General features: G+C 42.7%; 1 protein-coding gene across 1 annotated transcript in view; it reads left to right on the top strand.

The window, feature by feature from the left end:
• The window catches only part of CAP2 (cyclase associated actin cytoskeleton regulatory protein 2), a 218,096-nt gene extending 196,890 nt beyond the window's left edge, over positions 1-21,206 (top strand). The window contains exons 8-13 of the mRNA XM_075532406.1: positions 1,529-1,718; positions 3,594-3,769; positions 4,903-5,026; positions 5,114-5,196; positions 19,034-19,174; positions 19,880-21,206. Coding sequence (XP_075388521.1) covers positions 1,529-1,718; positions 3,594-3,769; positions 4,903-5,026; positions 5,114-5,196; positions 19,034-19,174; positions 19,880-19,963 — 798 coding nt within the window. The 3' untranslated portion in view covers positions 19,964-21,206. The remainder of the gene's footprint in view (positions 1-1,528; positions 1,719-3,593; positions 3,770-4,902; positions 5,027-5,113; positions 5,197-19,033; positions 19,175-19,879) is intronic.
• Positions 21,207-21,500: the final 294 nt, after the last annotated feature.

Here is a 21,500-nt window from a genome sequence, read left to right as displayed (position 1 = left end):
GGTTGATCTGGCTCAGAAACAAAAACACCCCACCCCCACCCCCCCAAAAAAGAGAGAGTAAAAAGAGTGTCAATTATATCTGCAGCAGCCAAGCCCTGGAGCCTGTTAAGTCTTTTAAGCCAGGCACATTAAATAAGAGAAGAATTTTTTCTGTGCCGTGTAACTCTGCCCCTAACAGGGGTTATACAAGTACTTTGAGAATAACCTGGTGTGTTCTTTTTGTTTTGTTTTTTTTCTCGACAGAAAACGTCGACAGATAGCAATACACTGTCACGCAGTCCATTCTGACTCACAGGGACCCTACAAAGTCTTGCTGATGCTTGTTCCACCTTTATGGGAACACATAGCCCCCCAAACCGTCTGACTGAAGTTGTCTGGAAAACAAAGCTATGGCTTCTGGTTAACACTCAGTGGCTCCCGGACCCCGTGACCCAACATTTTATATTTGATGTGGACAATATGTGGCGTTTCCATATGCCTTTCTCTTAACACTTGTTGGGGATTTGTTCTGTTTTTACTAGGATAAGGAACTAGCCGCTGGGTCCTTATCCTATGTGTGCAAGCATACTTCTGGGCTTAAAAGCAGACTGATGCCAGAGTCCATAGTGTATGTATGTGTCTTTGATCTCCTTGCTTCAAGCTCTGGGTGAAGGTGCTTTCCAATCATTAAAACAAATTCCTTCCTTTTCCTTTAAGCTTTTGCACTTTTTCAAGAAGTTTGAAACACCTCACCAGAATTAATCTTCTTTGTTTTTTTAATCAATCTCTTTGTGCTATTGCCAATTGCAGTCCATAGACTTTATTAGAACTAAAAACTGAAAACAAAGGCTGCCTTTTGCATTGGGAGGAAACAAGGCATTGCAAGGTCTTGCTCAGGAAGGATGGAATTCTGGGTGATCCACTAAGAATCAATCAGTATTGGATAGGCCAGCAGATGGGCTGTGGACCCTGGGCACCCCCCAGGTTTGACAAGCATCCAGGTCACCTGTGGCCCCTGTTGGGAATCAGTGTGAGACACACATACATATAAATTATATACATTAAATTTATGTCTAGAGAAAGAATTTCAGTCTCTTCCTCTATCTGATCAGAAAAGGTTCAAACCATCTAATAACAGTGGCATATATTTGAGTGTTTTCCCTCTCACCTGATGGTAGCAATTTTCAGTGTCCTCAAAGAGACACTTCTCTAATCAAATGGACCTCTTTTTTCTTATGATTTGAATGTGTACAACTTAGGCCTTTGTTGATCTCGGGGCTGTCAGGGAAGCTCCTGGGCACGCAGAGCCCACGTGCAGAGTGGCATGGCCTTATCCCCATGCACGTTCCCAGGGCAGATTTTGCCCTTAGACCCAAGGCCTCTCAATCAGACCCTGATGCATGAGTGCAATCCTGGACCACCCCCTGGGGAGTCTTGAGCCCACACTCTTGTTATCAGTAAGCTGGCTGTGACACTGGCGAAATCTCAGTGCTTCTAGAGGACACCCATCTCAATGCGAACCATGCTTTCCGTCTTCTCTTCCCAACAGGGTCCTGTTGCATCGACTGCATCCGCATTGGCCTCCCGCTCCCCAGGCCCTGGCCTTCCTCCACCCCCTCCTCCTCCACCTCCTCCAGGACCTCCTCCGCTCTTTGACAACAAAGACAGAAAAGAAGAGTCCTCTCCTTCACGCTCAGCTTTATTTGCTCAGCTTAACCAGGGAGAAGCGATTACATATGGTGAGAACGCAGGGGCAGGAGGTGGCCTCCCTTTCGCAGATCTCCCCCACACCCACACAGAGGGACACATCCTGCTCTCTCCATCCTCAGCTGCCCAGAAAGCAGAAGCCTACAGTATGCCCGCCTCTCTGGGCAGAGAGGTGAGCTCAGGGGACTGCTGCAGTGGAAGGTAACTCCAGGGTTTCCGTCTCTGCCTGTACTGCATCACCACCTCAGCCCCACCTTCTGCAAGGGTAGTATCAGAAACATCAAGTGAGACACCAGTGTCAACAACAGCCCTCCTGTCCTCAGGCCACATCCTCATGAGAGACCGCTAAGCCATAAATAATTGAGACATAAGTCCACCATTATTTATTTGTGTCCTCATGAACGCAAAGATAGGTCAACAATCTATATCCAAACGTCAGACCTGTTGCTATCGAGTTGATTCGGATTCAGAGAGTCAATCACAGGGTGGCCAAGGCTGTAAATTTCCATGGAAGCAGACTGCTCCATCTTTCTCCTGTGGTGCTGCTGGGGTTCGAACCACCAACTTTTGGGTTAGCAACCAAGAACTTAACCACTGCAGCACTGCTTCGTGTGTGTGCGCGTGCGCACGCATGCAAGAAGGGACTTCAAAAGGTTCCTGGAAAAAAATGATCATTTCATTTGTCCACAGACTTTTTGTCTATACTGTGGAATATTTAAGGACTCCTTCCCTACTCCCGGAAAGAATTACTGTCTTTTGAATTATGGAATGACATGATGTCTGCATTATCTCCTAATAGACTGGTTTTGGGAAAAATAATAATGAAATGAATTTAAAATAATGATAATATTAAAACAGATTTTTTAAAAAAAAATAATCTGAGAAACCCACTGGGCAGTTCTACCTGCCCTATAGGGTTTTTTGGTTTGATAATGTCACCACGGCTAAGACACAACCCAAAAGGTTTGAATCCACATATTGACTCTTCAGAGCAAAGCGTGGTGGTCTGCTTCCATAAATGTTCCAACCAACAGAACCCTGGGGATTGGGGCGGGGGGGCTTCTGTGTCACACAGGGATGCTTTGAGTCACAAGCAACTTGGCATTCAACACCAACGACAAGGACATTGAAAATGAATCAGGGCCAGTGGCACATGCACTCTACAAAACAAAGTCCCCAAATGGGATGACAACCTTGTTTTTGCTCTGGCCACGGAGTAGGCATAATGATGTCCATGTCCCTGTGCTCTGGGCTGGGAGCAAAGGACCCAGCATTTGTCTCTGCTTTTCAGCAGCTGTGTGGTGCCCTGTAGGCATGGCCTACAAAGTAAACAACGGGAATGGTGACCTTGAGGTCCACTGTGTTCTCTGGCACATTCTTACTGGGATGCCTTAATTGTGACGGCTGTGTTTCAGGCATGATTGATCCTTGAGATAAGACATGCACACTGGGCTGTTTTTAATGAAGTGGTTTGGGTTTTGTTTTGTTTTATTTTGTTTGCAAAGTTCTTATCATCTCTAGCTCCTTAAAAAGAGGTTGTCAAAATTGAAACTGACCTCCAGGCTTCCATCAAGGAGCTCTGGTGGCAGAGTGCTTACACATTGGGCTGCTAACCGCAAGGACAGCAGTTCAATACCCTAAGGGTTCTGCAGGAGAATGCTACATCAGAAAGCCACAGCGACTGTTCTAACCATTCCTATAGGGTGGCTATGAGTCAGAATCAACTTGATGGCAGTGAGTGAGCACTTCTATCAACTCTACATTTATACAAGTTCCCTAACCTGGAGAAATCACCAGTTAGGAAAATATGTCTACCAAACATTCTTGTGCCATGTACACCCTGTCAGTCTCAGACCTTTCCCTCTGCACATGCTATAAAGGATTATGTCTATTTGTTATGTCTCTAGGGCTCAGGCATGTCACAGAGGATCAGATGACACATAAAAACCCCAACCTGCGGGCTCACGGAGGACAAGCTCAGTCTCCAGCCAAAACCCAGGCTCTGGCTCCCAGGGCTCCCAAATCTGAGCCTTCTCAGAAGCACGTTCCTGTGTTGGAATTGGAGGGAAAGAAATGGAGGGTGGTGAGTGGTTCCCTGTAATCTCTTTCGGATGCCTTTTGACGCACAGACCAACAGCGAAGCCACATACTTAGGAATTCCAGAGGGAAGTGATGGAGGCAGAAGGCTGCCAGCTAGGATCGAAGGCAGGACATTTCTGAATGTATCTGCGTACTATTCCCCAGATATCATGAGAGACCACTTTGGGGAAGGGGGAGCGGAAGTATGGGGGGCCTGGACCCCGTTCCATCAGTGCTTGTACATCTCATTGCATCTCACTGAGGGGAGACTTACATAACCTTGCCCTGAAGTAGTCACCCTCCAGTTTCAGAGCGAACTCTTTGACCAGGACAAAGGGACTTTGAATGCAGGGGCAAGGTGGTACCAGGACAGACCAGAGGCTTCCCTAAAGACTGAAGCCCAAGGGCGAGTTGTCATTGAGTTGGAGCTTGTCCCACAAGTGTTAGAGTACAGATGTGCTCCACTGGATTTTCGATAGCTGGTTTTCTGAAGTGCTTTGGGGGGGGACCTTGAATGGCCAGCCTTCCAGTTAGCAGCTGGGTTAGTAATTGTTTGCACCACCCAGAGACTTCTAGTGACCCACATGGGCATGGTGCTTTGCCACCTGTGGATCCATGGCCAGCCTAGTTGCCCACCTCCTTCGAAATGGTGCCACATAATCACTACCTCCAGACACAGCCTCCACACCTCAACCAAAAGCTCTCACGTCCCTTCCCGTACCCACCCACTAGCCAAGGCAACCCGACAGCTGTGCGTTTGAAAACTGGTACTGACCTCGCACCAACCAGTGATTTTATCTCTGCCTCTCAATGTAACCAAGAGCCCTTGTTGGTGCCGTGGGTTAAATTTGGGGCTGCTAACTCCAAGGATGGCAGTTTGAACCTACCAACAGCTTCTTGGGAGAATGATGAGGTTGTCTGATCCTGCAAAAATTTAGTCTTTGTAACTCCAAGGGGTAATTCTACTCTGTGCTAAAGGGTCACTATGAGTTGGAATCAACTCGATAGCAGTGGATACACATATGACTATGGAAAAGTCTTTAAAGCAATAATTAATGCTGAACTCTGTATTGCATGGTAATTTCTGAATACAGTCTATCTCTATACACTCAAGCTAGGCATATGTTTCAATTTTAGGAATACCAAGAGGACAGGAGTGACCTTGTGATTGAAGACATTGAACTGAAACAAGTGGCTTACATTTTCAAATGCAACAAATCGACTCTGCAGATGAAAGGAAAAATCAATTCCATTACAATTGGTAGGCAGGAACGATGGCCCTGTGCTTGCTACATCATGACTAATCATTATGCCATGTGCTTAATGAAGTTTGTTTGTTCATTTCTAGACAACTGTAAGAATTTTGGCCTTGTGTTTGACAATGTGGTGGGCATTGTGGAAGTGATCAACTCCAAGGACATTCAAATTCAGGTAAGCAGCTCTTGCGACCACACTGCACACCCTGCATCCTCTCTGCGAGGGGGTGACCTTGCTCCTCAGACCTCCCTGGAAAACTACTTGTGCTTCAAGACACTGTTATGCCCTCCCCTCCTCTGTGAACCCCTCTCTGCTTTTTCAGGTTACCAGTGTGTGTGGAAGGCGATCCCGTGTGTGTCAGAGTTGAATTTTGCTCTTCAGGGTTTCCAGTGGCTGATTTGGGGGGAAGTAGACTGCTAGGCCTTTCTTCTAAGGTGCCTTGGGTTTACTGAAACTTGCAACTTTTCAGTTAGCAGCTACATTTGTTGCCTATTTGGATCACCCCTTAATGGTAGCTTCTCCAACTTCTTAGAACACATGCCTTTTGTGTCGCAGGCACCAGTTCGCCCTTGCCATTTCACAATGAGAAATGGTGTCTAATATGTATGGCCTCAGGATCTTGCACACAGTAGGTGTCCAATAAATAGTTGGTGAATGAGTGCTTGGAAAGAATCGATGAATGAATGCATTAACGATGCAAAGTGGTTCTTTGGGCGTAGCAGCGCCATCCCATAACCACAGCATCCTGCCCAGAGTGCTTTTTTCCCAGGGGGAAAAGATTCTAGATCAGGAAGAGGAAGAGATTTGCTGAGGTGTCAACGGAATCATCAGAAATACAAACCAGGGTGTTGGGCTGCCTTGCAAAGCAGAAGACAAGCTATGTCGTTCATGGTCTTAGTTCTGCCAAATGAGATTTTGTAGGAAATGCAAACTCAGCAGATGTCTTCACTCCAGCCAACTCCAATATCTACCCAATATGGTTTCTTTGCGCTGCTCATTGTTACCCTGGGCTCCCTGAGCTTCCTAATGGAGTTGGTGAAAACAATTGGTGTTCTGGCTCTTTCCCTTTGGCTTGACTAAACAATTCACCACTGCCACCTTTCATTAGAAGATGTTCTTCTGTCCATGGTCCATCTCACCATCTGCCTATTAGGGTTGCTCCAAAATGTGTCCATTTCATGGAAATAGCCCTAACACGGCAGCATGAGACCTGGCCACTGACCACCACCCGCCAGGTGCACTTAGGCAGTCCACGTCCTGTCTGACCTCACTTCCCTGTCTTGGTACATGAGAGGGTTGGCTGGTATGTTTAAGGTCCTCTTCTTTCTAAATTATAAGCACTCTTGCCACATAGTCTCTGTGGAAACATTTATTTCCTTCACATAAATATTCAATCCCAGGCCCTATCTTCACTCTATTATGACTGTTCTGTATATTAATATCCCAGTCTTCTTACCCATTGTGTAATCACATCTTCACCCAGCCCATTTGTTTGTGGAAGACCATTTAAAACAAAGCAGCCAAATAATTCCCCACAGACAGACACTATAGTGTTGCCTTCACTTTGTAAATGGAGAAACTTGGCCAGGCCGGGAATCACACTTTCGATTGTGAGCATTGCGTTTTTTCTCCATGGCCGTGCTTAGCACATCCATTTGCTAAATATTGAGCAAGCATCACTGCTGCACTCTCTGTGTTAGGCGGGGTTTTGTCTTTTAGAGGCACAAAACCAGTCATTGCTTTTGGTTTCATTCCTCTAAAAAACAAAACCTAGCCTAACACTTATACATATGTACAAGAAATGATATTATATCAATCAGCCCAACTCAAGTCTCTGCGGCTGGCTATCAAGGCCCCTCTAGCTGGCCAATAAAGCAAGAAGGTAAAGTGGAAAGCTTAGAGATCACAGCAGGTGATTCAGAGCCACATGGACCCAAGGTCAGCAGGAACATGGCAGGGCACCGACAGCTTCCAGGTCATCCGGCAACGTGGATCACCAGCATGAGAAACCAAACACAGGGTCCAGTCAATCGGGAAGGAAAAGAGGGGCAAGAGAGACACCAGTTCTCCACAAAAAAACCACACCACCCCAAGGAGACGTTATCAGGCTATGACTGTATTGCTAAATTGGACTCCACCCATATCTTCTTACAGGTGCAATTAAGTTAGCACAAACCTGACTACCACACCATCTGCCGTTGTCAGCGCAGGTGCACATGCTAGACAGAAACCCTGCCCTCAGGAAGCTTACATTCCAGCAACTCTCTCTCCCAGTCTAATCTTTCAGATGGCCACCTTCACCCACTTGTCAACACTGGTTCCTTCAGAGGATTACACATGAAGAGGTGAAGGAATTAGTCATTATCAGAAGAAATTCATTTCCTCAAAAAACAAATATGTTCACAGAAACGAATAATGAGTTCTCAATTTATTAAGCAGTGACATCACTAGAAGACTTTGGGGGGGGCTAGTGAGACCACACTGGTAATAATGGGCAACAAAATGACATTCTATCAGAAATGTTTGTGCAGTGTTTCAACAGATTTTTTTAAATAAGATATCTGTCTAGTTAATCTGACAAAGTTTCAAAGTTTTGCATAAAATTTTCAGCAACTGCTTTTTCCAAAGTGGGCAGCCACGTCCTTGTTCGTATAGGGTCTATTCTTCGTCTGGAAGCTTCACTGAAACCTATTCTTTTGGGTGACCCTGCTGGTGTTTGAAACACCAATGACATAGCTTCCAGCATCACAGCAACACACAAGCCACCACAGGATGACAGAGTGTCAGGCAAATGATTTGAATTTCAGTGTTAGACAAGAATATTGAAAGTACCTGTGGTAGTTACATAATCTGGTGTCAATTTGGGACTTCAGAGGATTAACAGGGAAAGGGTGGAGTCTAATCTGTCAATCGGATCATAGCCAATCAAGCCTCTGTGTGGGCATGGCCTTCTGCTGAGAATTCTGGGAACTCCGGTATTTCCTCCTTAGTAGTGGGAGACACACTTTTTCTGTGCTCACTCCCTGAGAGATGCTCTATTGACAAGACACATGGCACTGTGCCCTGGAAGCTGGAGAAGCCACATGGACCTACCCTGATGCAACCAGACCTCTGGAGCTGGAGAAGCCACAAAGAGACCTCTGTCAGCACTGAGATGCTTACAACACCACTGGATCCACAAGATTTCCAACCCACTGGCCTGTTATTCTCCTGCATTCGGCATCATTACATGTATTTCATGAATCTGAAGAGGACTTTATAAATTGGTATTGGACATATGGACTAATATTGGACTTATGGACTTGATCTGGACAGACCTGGGATGTTTTCTCAATATTCAATTGTTCTTCTATATAAACCTCTTTCTTATATATATATTAGTGTCTCTGAATTTACTTTTCTAGTCTACCCAGACTAACAGTGTACCAGAAGGATAGGCCCATCTCTCTTGGAAGACGTCCTGTCAGGGTGCTCTGTAGAAGCAAGGATGGCGAGACTTCATCTCACCTACTTTAGATATGTTGTCAGGAGACCCCAGTCCCTGGAAAAAGGGGGCCTCATGCTTGTCAAAGTGTAGGGGCAGTGAAAAAGAGTAAGACCCTCGAGAAGACGGGTTGACACAGTGGCTATAGGAATGTGCTCAAGCACAGGAACACTTGTGAGGATGGCGCAGGGCTGAGCAAAGTTTTGTTCTGTTGAGCGTCGGGTTGCTGTGGATGGGAACTGACTCGATGGCACTTCACAACAATAACAACATAGTGCATCATATCAGCAAAACCATGCGTATAAGCCCATCTTTTGTGTATCAATAACAATGTTAAAAATCTCCTAGTTTACTTTTTTGAACCTTCTCCTGCACTCCTAAGTAGCCCTGGTGGGGTTTTGAGTTGGCCTAGTAACCACAAAACAAGGTCAGCAATTCGCAACCACCAGCCACTCCACAGAAGAAAATGGGACTTTCTACCCACCTAAAGAGTTGAAGTGTGGGCCCTCTGGCTTGGAGCTAGTTTGTAGCAAGATGGCCAAAGAGGACAAGAAGGTGGGGGGTCATAGGTCAATAGGAAGCCTGCTATGGCAGCTCCCTCAAGGAAATGGTGAAGGAAATTGAAATCAGCCCACATGCCACGTCCAGTTGCTCCTTCTGCGGCAAAACTAACATGAACAGCAGAGCTGTGAGGGCCTGGCACTGTGGTTCCTGCATGAGAACAGTAGGTGCTGGTGCCTGGACCTGGGGGACCACCTCAGCTCTCATGGTGAAGTCTGCCAGCCGAAGGCCACCCACTGAAGCTCCATGATTCAAAAGGTCTCTCACCTGTTATAGATGGGCATTTTTGCTGTCTTTTAAGTTACAGTCTTGGAAACCCACAGGGGCAGTTCTTCCTTTCCCTTTAGGGCCACTATGAGCCAGAATCAACCAGATGACCATGAGCTAGAGTTTGTTCTTGGAAAGCACTCCTGGGAAAGCTGTCATTATCACCCGATTGCAGCGGTGCTTGAATCACGTGGCTACAAGCCAAACTCTTGTTGTCATTGCTGCTAGTGTTTTTATAGTGGCTTAGTTTGTCCAGTTTTCTGGAGGTCTGGCTACCATATGGTGGTCTTCAGTACTTGTAATCTTATAAAAAAAGATAGAGTCTTTTTGAGACTAAAGTGCTCGACAAAAGGAAAAGGAGAAAATCAGAGAAGACTGCCACCCAATTATCTATAATATTGCACGTAAGAAGAAAATTTAATGTAGAAAGATTTTACAAAACAATGTCATTACTATTCCAATGATCCATGAAACACTGTATTTAAGTGGCTTATATAATCATCATACATTAGTCTGTGATTAAAATTGATAATAAACATTTTTTCCAGTTACTATTTGGTTTATTTTTGTTTGTTTGTTTGTTTTCATTAAAAGATAATTTTATTGGGGGCTCTTCTAGCTCTTATAACAATCCATATATCAAATCCAATATGTATCAAGCATATTTATACAGATGTTCCCATCATTATTTTCTAAACATTTACTTTTTATTTGAGCCCTTGGCATCAGCTCCTCTTTTTTTTTCCTTCCTCGATCCCCACCCCAACCCTGTGACCCCTTGATAACTTATCAATTTTCATTATTTTCATATCTCACATTTTAAAGGATTCTTAAGTGTAGAAAAGAGTCCTCTTGGCATACTGGTCATGTGTCAGGCTGGTAACCCGAGAGCAGTTGGAAACCACCAAAACCGCCCCTTGGGAAAAAGACGGGGCTTTCTGCTCTCATAAAGAGTGACAGTCTCAGAAACTCACAGGGGCAGTTCTGTCATGTCCTATAGGGTTGCTATGAACTGGCTGTGCTAGTCTCGGTACATTAGAGAAACAAATCCACAGAAACTCAAATGTATAAGAGAGAGTTTTATATAAAGGTTAAGTGAACATTAAGAAAACATCCCAACCCAGTGCTGCCCAAGCCCACAAGTCCAACATTAACCCATATGTCCGACACCAATCAACAAAGTCCTCCTCCACCTCACAAAACACATGCAATGGGGAATGCCAAGTCAGTGAAGGTGTAAACATCTCAGCACTGGCAGGGGTCTCCACGTGGCTGCTCCAGCACCCAGGGCTGCATTGGGGGTAGGTCCATGTGGCTTCTCCTTGGGGATGTCTTGCAGAGCCTTGCAAGCTGAAGCAGGGAACTGGCTAAGGCAGCTACACCCTGGTCCGACCATCAGAAAGCAAGAGACCCGAGAACCAGAAAGGCGAGGCTCACGGAGCCATTCATCCCTCCGCTCTTTGTTTAACCCCACATGTGTTTATTGGCCAGGTTGGCACAATTAACTACCTCACTGACATTAACTCAATGGTGGTGAGTTTGGTTTGGGGTTTTTCTAATGTACCACACATTACCACAACATGTGATACCAATCCTAGAGATGTCACTGTTCTGAAGTGCTATATTGGATGGCAGGAGTTCTTATGGCAAGAGCAATCTTTCTTCTCCTTCACAGAACGTCATTATAGAAAATAGAAACACCAAGAAGCCATCTTCCATGGCAGAGATGAAAGTGCATAGTTAAGCCATACTTTTGTCATCATAGTATGTTACAATTCAAATGTATCTTGCTAATGATTTCGCCTACCCCCCCCTTTTATTTGTAAGAGTTTATTTCAAGGTGCCTTATATTCTTAGAGAAGTGGGACCAAGTTCTGTTGACAAAACAGTGGAACCTTAGAAATACAGGAATTTACATTTTAAAGATGATGATGTTGTTAGGTGCCCCCAAGCAGGTTTCAGCTCCTAGCAAGCCTATTGGCAACAGTGTGACACACGTCCAACCTGTGCCGTCCTCACCATTGACTTTTTAAAAGACAGACTTTTACATTTCAAATTTTATGGACATAAAAAATTATAAATTATCAAGGGTTCATGATGAATGGGGGGGGGGTGAGCTGATACCAAGGACTCAAGTAGAAATAAAATGTTTCAAATGTGCTTGACACAATGGGTGTATGTATGGATTGTGATAAGGGCTGTAAGAGGCCCCAGTAAAATAATATTTTAAATTATATGAAATGAGGTACTATTTGACCATCAAAGGAATTAATTAACGATGCCCATATTTTCTTAAGAAGAAAGAAATGTAGAGTATAATTTTATATTTTATATATACACATATATTTACATAGAAGAATAGTAATTGATACATAGATAATTAGCTATACTTGATAACCCTAGAAAAATATCAGAAAAGGAATAGCCTATTCTTTAACCAGATTATCTGTCAGAACCTCATAGCAATAGTCATACTTCATTATAAAATGTTTGAAGAGTTCTCCTTAAAGTCAGGAAAAGACAAAAACTTCTCCCATCTAATAATGCATTAGAGGCTCTAACTATATAATAAGACAAGAAAAAGGATCAGAAAACAAACAGTTGAAAAGGAAAGCAATAAAAATTTCCTTATTTGCCAAGAAAATGAAGAGCTTATTTAAAAATGCAAAAGAGACATCTGGACATAAATTACAAAACGGAAAACAGTTTCAATCAGCTGTTTGGATATGATATCAACATACGAAAATCAATAGGATATTTTATACCATAAGTAAATATCAGAAAATGTCATCAAAATAACACTGAGATCAGATTTAAATGTTGTAACTTATGTAGGAAAAACCTATGCAAAAGATATTCGTAAGAACAAAAAAGTAGATAAAAACAACTGGACAGGAGAGCATGACTATGAACTATATCCACTTCTTTATTCATATATTTAATAAAATTTGGTTCAAAATATCAACAGGGTTTTTCCCCAAAGTGGTCTTAACCCTATAATGCCTGAAGTTTTAATTTCAGGGATTTTTTGTTTTTGTTTTTGTTCTTTACTTTCGTAGTTATCAATATATAAAATATATAAATTTTGCAATTTTTTTTAATTTAACCAAATTGTCACATTTGTCCATGGATTTATAATACAAGAATACTACCTCCCAAGTCCGTCGGATTCTTCTATTAACGGTTCAATTTTCTCTGAATATATGAAAAAATCATACATGATGCCTTTGGCATCACAAAGAACAAACAATTTGTATTCCCACTTGTCTGGTTTGTTGGGTACATATTGTTTCATGCTTCATCTTCCTTTGAATGGAACCATGTGTTCATCCACGCATAGCATTTGGGGCATTGATATTTCCCGAAACTTTTTTTGTAAATGGTCTATCAAAGGCTGGATCTTGAATAATTCATCTGTTTTCTGATTAGATAAGGGAATTTGTGAATTATCATTGAAGTGAATCATGGACTTTATATCTTCCCATCTATCTCTGTTTATCACTTCCGATACAATAGGGCAGTTTAGCTTGGTCCTCTTCCAATATAAATGTGAACTTGAGAGCTTCACCATCGCCATAGCAAGCAGTGTACCCCAAAATTGCTCAAGTTCCTGGCTACTCAGTGCACACGGTATATTGGGATTTTGCTGGGTTGCGTAAAGATTTGATTGGTCGACAATATGAGTAATGATATCCTTTGAGAAAAAATGTCTAAAATATTCAACAGGATGTTTTACTACCCCAGAAGGATCTATTTGTCCTAACCATTCAGGCATAGGCCTAGCTGTACCGTCTCCAGAAATGTGCCGCCAAAGATGAATTCTTCGATTTCTTGATTTAAATGACTTTGAACTTGTAGTTATTTGAATTGATTCTTCAAATTCAACAACTGAAGTTTCTAACTCATCTTCACTAGTACTATCATTACTAACTACGAGGTCTTCTAATTCATCCAAATCAGAAAAAATCGGGCGTATATTCACTCCCTATCATGGGAAAAAAATTAACATTGTTGTCAAAATAGTTTGAATAGCAATATGATTAAAATTTTATATTGTAAAATCAAAATTTTAAAATACACATTTTATTTACCAATTTCATCCATATTAGCATCTGGTTCCTTGTCTGAGTCTGTACTGCTTCCATCGATATCATAAATTCACAGTTTTCCGTAAAACAAGTCACAAGCTATGCTGTGGTAATTTTTGTCACCGTCAATACAAAAGACGAACGTAACGAATTCGTTACGTTTTGAACAAGCGGAAATATATAATAAATATAATGTTTTGTTTATGAGTATTACACCTTTGACAAAAAACTACAGTTTTATGAACATATACAATAGATATCAACACTAAACCTTATCTAGATTGAAAATTATCATAAAATGCACTGAATGCCAATGATCATTTAAGCTCAAACGCACAATCGGTCAAAACACGTGTTGCTACTCAAGCATTTTGCTGCTAAAATGCTTGACTAGCTCTGTGCATTTGTACTAGTAAAGGGCGAAATTTCGTTGACATCTTCGGCGGCTCCAAAAACTTTATAATTTCAGTAACAGGTACGTTTTAATTACATGTTACGAAAACGTGCTCTGCATTATAGGGTTAAATTTTATTTGGAAGATAAATGGACAAAAAAAAGAGGTAAAACCATTTCGAAAAAGAGGAGCAAGATGGAAGGATTATCTGGCCAAATATTAAGTCATTTTTTTAATTGCGGAAGAATACAAAAATAGAATAATGGGCAAGAATATAAAGTCCCAGCATAGATGCATGCATATATTGATGTGTACGTATTACAATTGATTAACCATAAGTCCTGAGCAGAGGGGAGGGGAGCATGTTGAATTCCTATCTCACACCATACCTAAACCCCAAGATGTGAAAATAAACTTTTCAACTTTGAGGTAAAAATATAGAAGAATATCTCTCTGTTTTGGGAAATAGAATAAATTACTGAGGCTCATTAAACAGGATTGACAAAGACGACAAATGCAGCTGACTACAGTAACATTACAAGCAAAAATGATAACAAAGGCTTTAGATACAGATCCAAAGATGAGCCATGGGTCTAAGAAATTATTGCTTCAAATAATCAAAATGGATTAGTGTATAGAACGTATAAAGGACTTAACACAAACCAACATAAAAGAAAGCCTAAAATGCAGTAGAAAAACTAGCAAACAATATTAAGGCAATTCACAGAAACTGAATTGATTTATTGATGATTAGAAGAAATTTTGTATACCTTACCAATTGGTAGCAGAAGTAGCCATTAAAACCACAGGTAGCTGTAACGTTTCACAATCTCAGTTTACAAGCGGGCTATGCTCCCTGTGCAAGTAGCCATGTTTTCTGAAATGTAAGCATGTCAGAACGGTGCCCTTTAAAAGACTCAGAACGCAAATGAGCAGTGGCCCAGAGATGAAAATGAGAATTGACAGTCAATGGTCCTTAGGGATGTCTAAGTATCGCTGAATTATGCACTGAAAACGGAGGAAAGGTTTCCTTCTCTGAACATTTTATATCAGCAGTGCTGTCAGCACTGAAAGGATGAAGGTGAAAAAGGGTATGGACTGAGCGCATCGAATTTGACCCCATAATTCTGTCTCTAGAAACCTATCCTAGGAAAAGCAGTGCAATTTATGAGAGAGAAGGGAGACTACGCATTCCAGAATTTGTGTGTTTGTTTTTACTTTCTTAGGGAAAATTAAATTCACAAAAACCAGAGTTGAGACAATCAGTTCAATTTCCTAGCACCCTGACCTGCACACGACCATACTCATCACCTCCCACTCAGCAGAGAAGTTGTTCCTTGGCCCAATTCCCCAGAGAAGAAATGTTCTCTATTCCCCCAAATATTCACAGACTGTTGTTATTGCAAGCCATGGAGTGGATTCCAACTCATAACAATGCTATGAAGAGCTGCCCCACAGGCTTTCCTTGGTTATGATATTGATTGTTAGGTTTTTTTCATCTGGTGGAGCCACTGGTGGGTTCTTGCAGCTCAGAGTTTAAACATTGTATCATCCAGCTCTTGTTCACAGACTAGCAGAGACGAAAGATACAAGTATAGGAAGATGGAGGGAGAAGGGGGAGAAGGGGAAACCATTCCCAATGATCTAAGTATAATACTGCCCCTTCCCCCACCCCGAGGGGGATGGACAACAGAAAAGTGGGTGAAGGGAGACAGCGGACAGTGTAAGATATGAAAATAATAATCATTTATCATATATCAAGGGGCCAAAAAGGAAAGAGGGTGGGGCAGGGGAGGCCAAAAAGAGGAGCTTATACCAAGGGCTCAAGTGGAAAGAAAATACTTTTGAAAATGATGATGGCAACATATGTACAAATATGCTTGATACAATCGATGTATGGATTGTTATAGGAGTCCCCAATGAAAAGATTTATTTTAAAAATATGAAAGACAAAAAGACAATAAATGTTATTCTTGAATTATAAAGAAAAAAAGATACATGTATGTATGTAATCCACGCTAATGCAGTATCTGGGCTCCATGCCTGGCCAGTGGCCCTGATGAGTTTCCACCACCTGTCAATCACCGGAGGCCCCTGGATTGCTATGGTGCTGTGAAAATTTCATTGGCGCTTCCAGACTAAGATGGACCAGGACGATAGCGCTGATGATCTATTTCCGAAATCCAGTCAGTGAAAGGCCGATTGATCACAAGAGTCAGATCTGCCGTCTAGCATGTTCAGGACACAGGATGGGGTGGCATTTCCTTCACTTGTGCCTGGAATCACCAAGACCCAGGGACTGGGTGGGTGGCAGCCAGCTACACCAATAATATATATTGACCAAAATGCGGTTGAACTTACATGGTTATATGTCAAGGTGATTTTTTTTAAGATTATGTGGCTACCATTTTAGGAGCCCTGGTGACATAATAGGTTATGCATTGGACTCCTACCCACAAGGTCAGCAGTTCAAAACTACCAGCCACACCTTGAAAGTAAGATGAGGCTTTCTACTCCCATAAAGAGTTACAGCCTTGGAAACCCACAGGGGCAGTTCTATCCTGTCCTGTAGGATCCCTATATATTAGAATGGACTCAATGGCAGTGAGTTTTCATTAATGACCTTTTCAAGTACATAGGGCATTTCATTTCACGTGAATGTATACACCTAATTAAAATGTATTGGTCCAAGGTACTGGCCTCAACATGTCCCACTTCTGTCTCATAGATGCATTGACTAAGGCCCACTGACAGAGTACTTATGCCTTTCTCTTTTCTCATACGCTATCATAAATATAGCTCTGGCCAGTACGTAACTACTTTTCATCCTCGTAACATAAGCAAATCTAGACATCATGAAAATATGATGGATGAATGACCCTTTCATGATTTATTATGATTAGGCTTTAATCTGTGGCAGATCCCTGGCCTTAAACAACCTCTGCCTTGTTGTGCACTGGGGCGCCATTCCAAGTCTGCATCCAGTTTCTAAAGTGAGAGGACAAAACCTGGGTCATCCTGGCTAAACTCCCCTCAAGGAATGCTTTCCATCACCTGCACCATCAATTGGCCCTGCTCCTTGGGTTTGCAAGCCAGTCTTTTCTTCAGCGTGAAAGAGAACCTGTCTGTCTCATACCAATTACCATTATAAGGAGGCAAAGTCTATTGCTAGGAGAAGGTCTTTGGGGAAACAGGCCGCCCCTACGGAGACTGGGGTGGGTGCTATCTAGCTGAAAATGGATCGTTGGAATAGAAACTTAAAACAGACCAACATTTTTGTGACACTTGGATATTTGTAAACAATGCAAAGAATACTGTCCAACTTCCCTATATAGAGAGCTGCCTGAACCAAGTGCACAGTGTGGGCTCCTGAAATTAGTACATTTTGAAATACTTAGACACCTTATTGCATCTGTGCTTCACATTCAACCCCTGAGATTCTTGGCCAGCAAGAGAGCTGGGTGAAAAGAATGACGACTCCGGCTCTTATTTACTTATTTATTTTTCACATTCCTCAAGAACAATCAACTCGATTACAGAATAATGTAGGTACCCCTTTAGCAACAAGATTTAGTACCCATTGTAAGCCAAGTTCCTTAGAGACCTGTCCAAACTAAAATCTGAAGCAAATAAAAAGCCGGAGCGACTTGTTCCTTTTATCTGGAAATCAAATATATGTTTGAAACCCACTAACAGCACCATGAGGCTTTTTCTGAACAGTTAGCTGCTGTTTACCCATTCATCCCTCTAGTTTCAGGGAAGAAACCCTGGGATTTGAATATCCCCTTGTGTGGTCCCCAGATGACATCTACTCAGTTCAGTCTGGAAAAGTTGCCACTGCCACTAACCAGCCTGCCCTCCCCACCACTGCCTCCAGCCCTGTCCTCAACCTGCTGATTCCTAACATTTGGAGACACCCAAACGAACGCCCACACTAAAGGGATCAATGGATTGTATGTATTGGTGGCCTCTCTATGGGAGAAAGAAGAGGCTTTCTACTCCCTTAAAGGGTTACAATCTCAGAAAGTCACAGGGGCAGCTCTCCCCTGTCCTATTAGAGTCGCTATAAGTTGGCATCAACTCGACGGCAGTGAGAAAGTTTTCATGATTGCTATTATTTTTTTAATCCTTTTATTAGGGGCTCATACAACTCTTATCACAATCCATACATACATCAATTGTGTAAAGCACATTTGTACATTCATTGCCCTCATCATTCTCAAAACATTTGCTCTCCACTTAAACCCCTGGCATCAGCTCCTCATTGCTGGACGAGACCCTCACACAGTGACCCGGAGGGCCAACGAACCTGGATGGAAAAAAGACACAGAGACGTGGGGCAAGACAAGTGCTGATCAAGCCCGTTTATTTTGCTAAAACTCGGGGGTATATATTTACAACAGAGAAGGAAGTGGGAGGCACATATTCCAATGAAGCACACTGTGTAACAACCAATTGGCTACACGTTTCAATGAAGCATACTGTACAACAACCAATCAGCCACATGTTCCTAATAAGGTACAAAGGGTGCGCAACAGTACTCAAAGACGTCTGTGGTGACGTCCGCATGCAAATTAAGGCTTACCAGGTGAACTTATCACTATGTTCCTAATATGGTATATCTGCAGTTCAATGGGTGCTCAGTACTTTGACTAATGGCAACAAGGTCAGTTATCACAACTGCCCATGCTACTGAGCATGTGGGAGCGAAGTTGGGCAGGAAACAAAGCCTTGCTGTTAGAAAGCGGCCAAGTTTGTGCTACGTGTCTGAGGCCAAGGTCTTAATGGCTATCGGCTCCCAACACCTCATTTTTACCCCTCTCTCCCTGTTGCCCCCTCCCTCATGAACCCTTGGTAATTTATAAATTACTATTTTGTCATACCGTGCCCTGTCTGACATCTCCCTTCACCCACTTTTCTGTTGTCCATCCCCCAGGGAGGAGGGCACGTATAGATCCTTATAATCAGTCATGATTTCTATTAACAACCGGTCTCTGCCCAGTGGATTCTGACTCATGGTGATCCCTGGGTGTGAGCCAGGGGTTTCAGTGTCTGCTGGGCAGATGAGCACAACCATGGGATAGTCAGTACACCAGAAAGCACACGAAGATGGTGCAGGGTGAACAAGTCCAATTGGCAACTGGTAACCGCTCTGAAGGGTGCCTGCTACTTTGTATCATCTCAGTTTGTTCATCTGTTTCTTCTTCCCATTTTCAGGTCATGGGGAAAGTGCCAACCATTTCCATTAACAAGACCGAAGGGTGCCACATATACCTCAGTGAAGACGCCCTGGACTGTGAGATTGTGAGTGCCACGTCCTCAGAAATGAACATCCTGATCCCTCAGGACAGGGACTACGTGAGTATATTGGGGAAGGTGACCACAGATTGTTCTGGAGCCTCCCATAGTCAGATGAATCAACTCCCAAGCTCCGATCTCTATGGATATAATGGCTCCCAGGCAGGGCAGGAATTCTGAGAACTGCCTTTCAATCCCTCTTCTTTTGGCTGCTTGATGGATTCCACTGAGTCCTGGATCTGCAACGCACAAAGCCATTTGCTAATAAATCCCTTAGGCTAGCTTTTATCAACAAGGAGGAATCCATGCATCTGCGTTCATGGTATTGAGGACTCAATAGTTCACTTTATTGTGCTGCTTGCCCTAGTGGCATAATGGTTAGACCCGCAAGGTCAACAGTTCGAAACCCCCAGCCACTCTGCTGGAGAAAGACAGGGCTTTCTACTTCCATAAGGAGTTCCAGTCTTGGCAACCCACAGGGTTGCCCCATGAGTGAGAATTGACTCAATGGCAGTGAGGTTGGTGTTAGTTTAGGGTGCACCTTGCAAGGTCACCCTAGTGCTTAAACATTCTACTATGAACTGAAAAGTTAGGGCCCTCCAGTCCCTCTGAGAGACAAAGACCTGGTGACCAGATTCAATAAAGCTTACAGTCCTGGAAGCCTGTGGGTTTCTGATATGTTGGAATCGACCCAATGGCATTTGTAGGCTCACCTGTCTTGATAAGGAAGCCTCCGTTGTTGAAATAGTTTTGTTCTTCTTCCAGAGAGAATTTCCAGTTCCTGAACAGTTCAAGACAGTGTGGGATGGATCCAAGTTGGTCACAGAACCTGCAGAAATTATGGGCTAACCTCCAGAGAAACAGATTCTCCCAATTCCCCAAACCTCCCATTTTCAGAAACAAAAACAAGCAGTATTAAAGACTCGGGCATCGCAGTAGCCCCTGGGCTTTGGACATCAGTTTCTGGCACGCTGCTGTGAGCATTTTGAAGCACTGAATGTCTGTCTCTTCACGATTTGTTTTTGTGTGTGATTTCAGTTCCACATGACTGGTGAGCATTGCAGGTTTACAGGGGACAAAATAATTTGCTCTCATATCACTAACTCAATCACTGATAGGTAAAAATATTGCACGAGTCACTGTAACTCTTACATTTAATTCCTAGTCGAAAAATGAAATATCTGGGAGGCTGAGATGTACATGTTTACCTTTTAGCTTCCTTCAATCTGGAGTCACAATGTGCCCTGGCAAATGTACAACTTTGTTCTTTCTGACCAGAGCCTCCCCCTTATCAACATGAATGCTTGGTCAGTGGGGATACACATTTTAGTATACCATGACAAAAGTAGGGAGAAAATAAGAAAATCCCATGTAAAAGGCCAAATCAACTTGCTGAGCCTTGGGAGACAATATTCCTTACAGTTACCTAAAACCAACAATCAGTGTTGATCCGCCAATTGACTTTGTTTCCTTGGCTGCCAGCTCACTTGAAAAACTGTTAGGCATAAAGATTTTAATGCCAAAACGTTAATAACGCAATACTTCACACTTAGGTTCAAGTTCAAGTTTTGTTTTTGAACTTTGAGCTTGTCAATGCTGTCTTTCAAGGTTGCACTTGCCAGCTCGTTAGCCAGTCTTAGGAAGGGAATATGAAAAAGACACAGTGTCATCACATCTTCTAAACCCTAAGGGGTTGTTTGTTGGCTTGGCTTGCTATTCCTACTTTGTAATCTAGTACATGCTTTTCAGCCCAAGAATTCATTCTGAGACTCACTTGTATCTTTGTAGCCTAAAACAGTGCTGAAAACTCTGCAGCTTCTGGGATCCCGTGTAACGAATTCTAATATCATGCTTGTAACCCCAATCCCATCAAGTATATTGTGCCTATGACAACCTTTGGAAGATACCACTTCTGTTTTTTTTAAAAATATATATGTTCTATATCCATACAGCATTCAAATTACTCGTGCTCCTATATGAGGTTTTGCTATCAAAAGTTTTATCTGTATGAATAATGTGGCTTTAGTAAAGAGCATTTTTTTTCAACTTTCAACTTATTCCAAAATAAATTCTAATTGTTTCAATACCCTGATTAATTCTGGGTGATTGCATTATTCCCCCTCACCCTACCCCCACCCCCACTCCCACTGGAACTTTCCCCTTCCTGCTGTAAACTTATATCAGATATAAGGAAAACAGCTACACCTTTCTGGTTGAATTAAAGAAGTCATGCAGCGTTCCATGTGCTTATAGATGCCTCCGACTAGAGGCGTCCATCAGATAATAGCTATTAGCAGTTGGAGTGAGTATCCATTAGGACGCTGTAGCATGTAGTTTCATAACCACCCTGCTGGACCTTGTTGAATGTGAATATCTTAGCCAACAA

Source organism: Tenrec ecaudatus, chromosome 1, assembly GCF_050624435.1.
Source record: "Tenrec ecaudatus isolate mTenEca1 chromosome 1, mTenEca1.hap1, whole genome shotgun sequence".
Classification (NCBI taxonomy): domain Eukaryota; kingdom Metazoa; phylum Chordata; class Mammalia; order Afrosoricida; family Tenrecidae; genus Tenrec; species Tenrec ecaudatus.
Note: the sequence above shows the minus strand (reverse complement) of the source record. Positions and strands in the feature narration are given on the sequence as shown.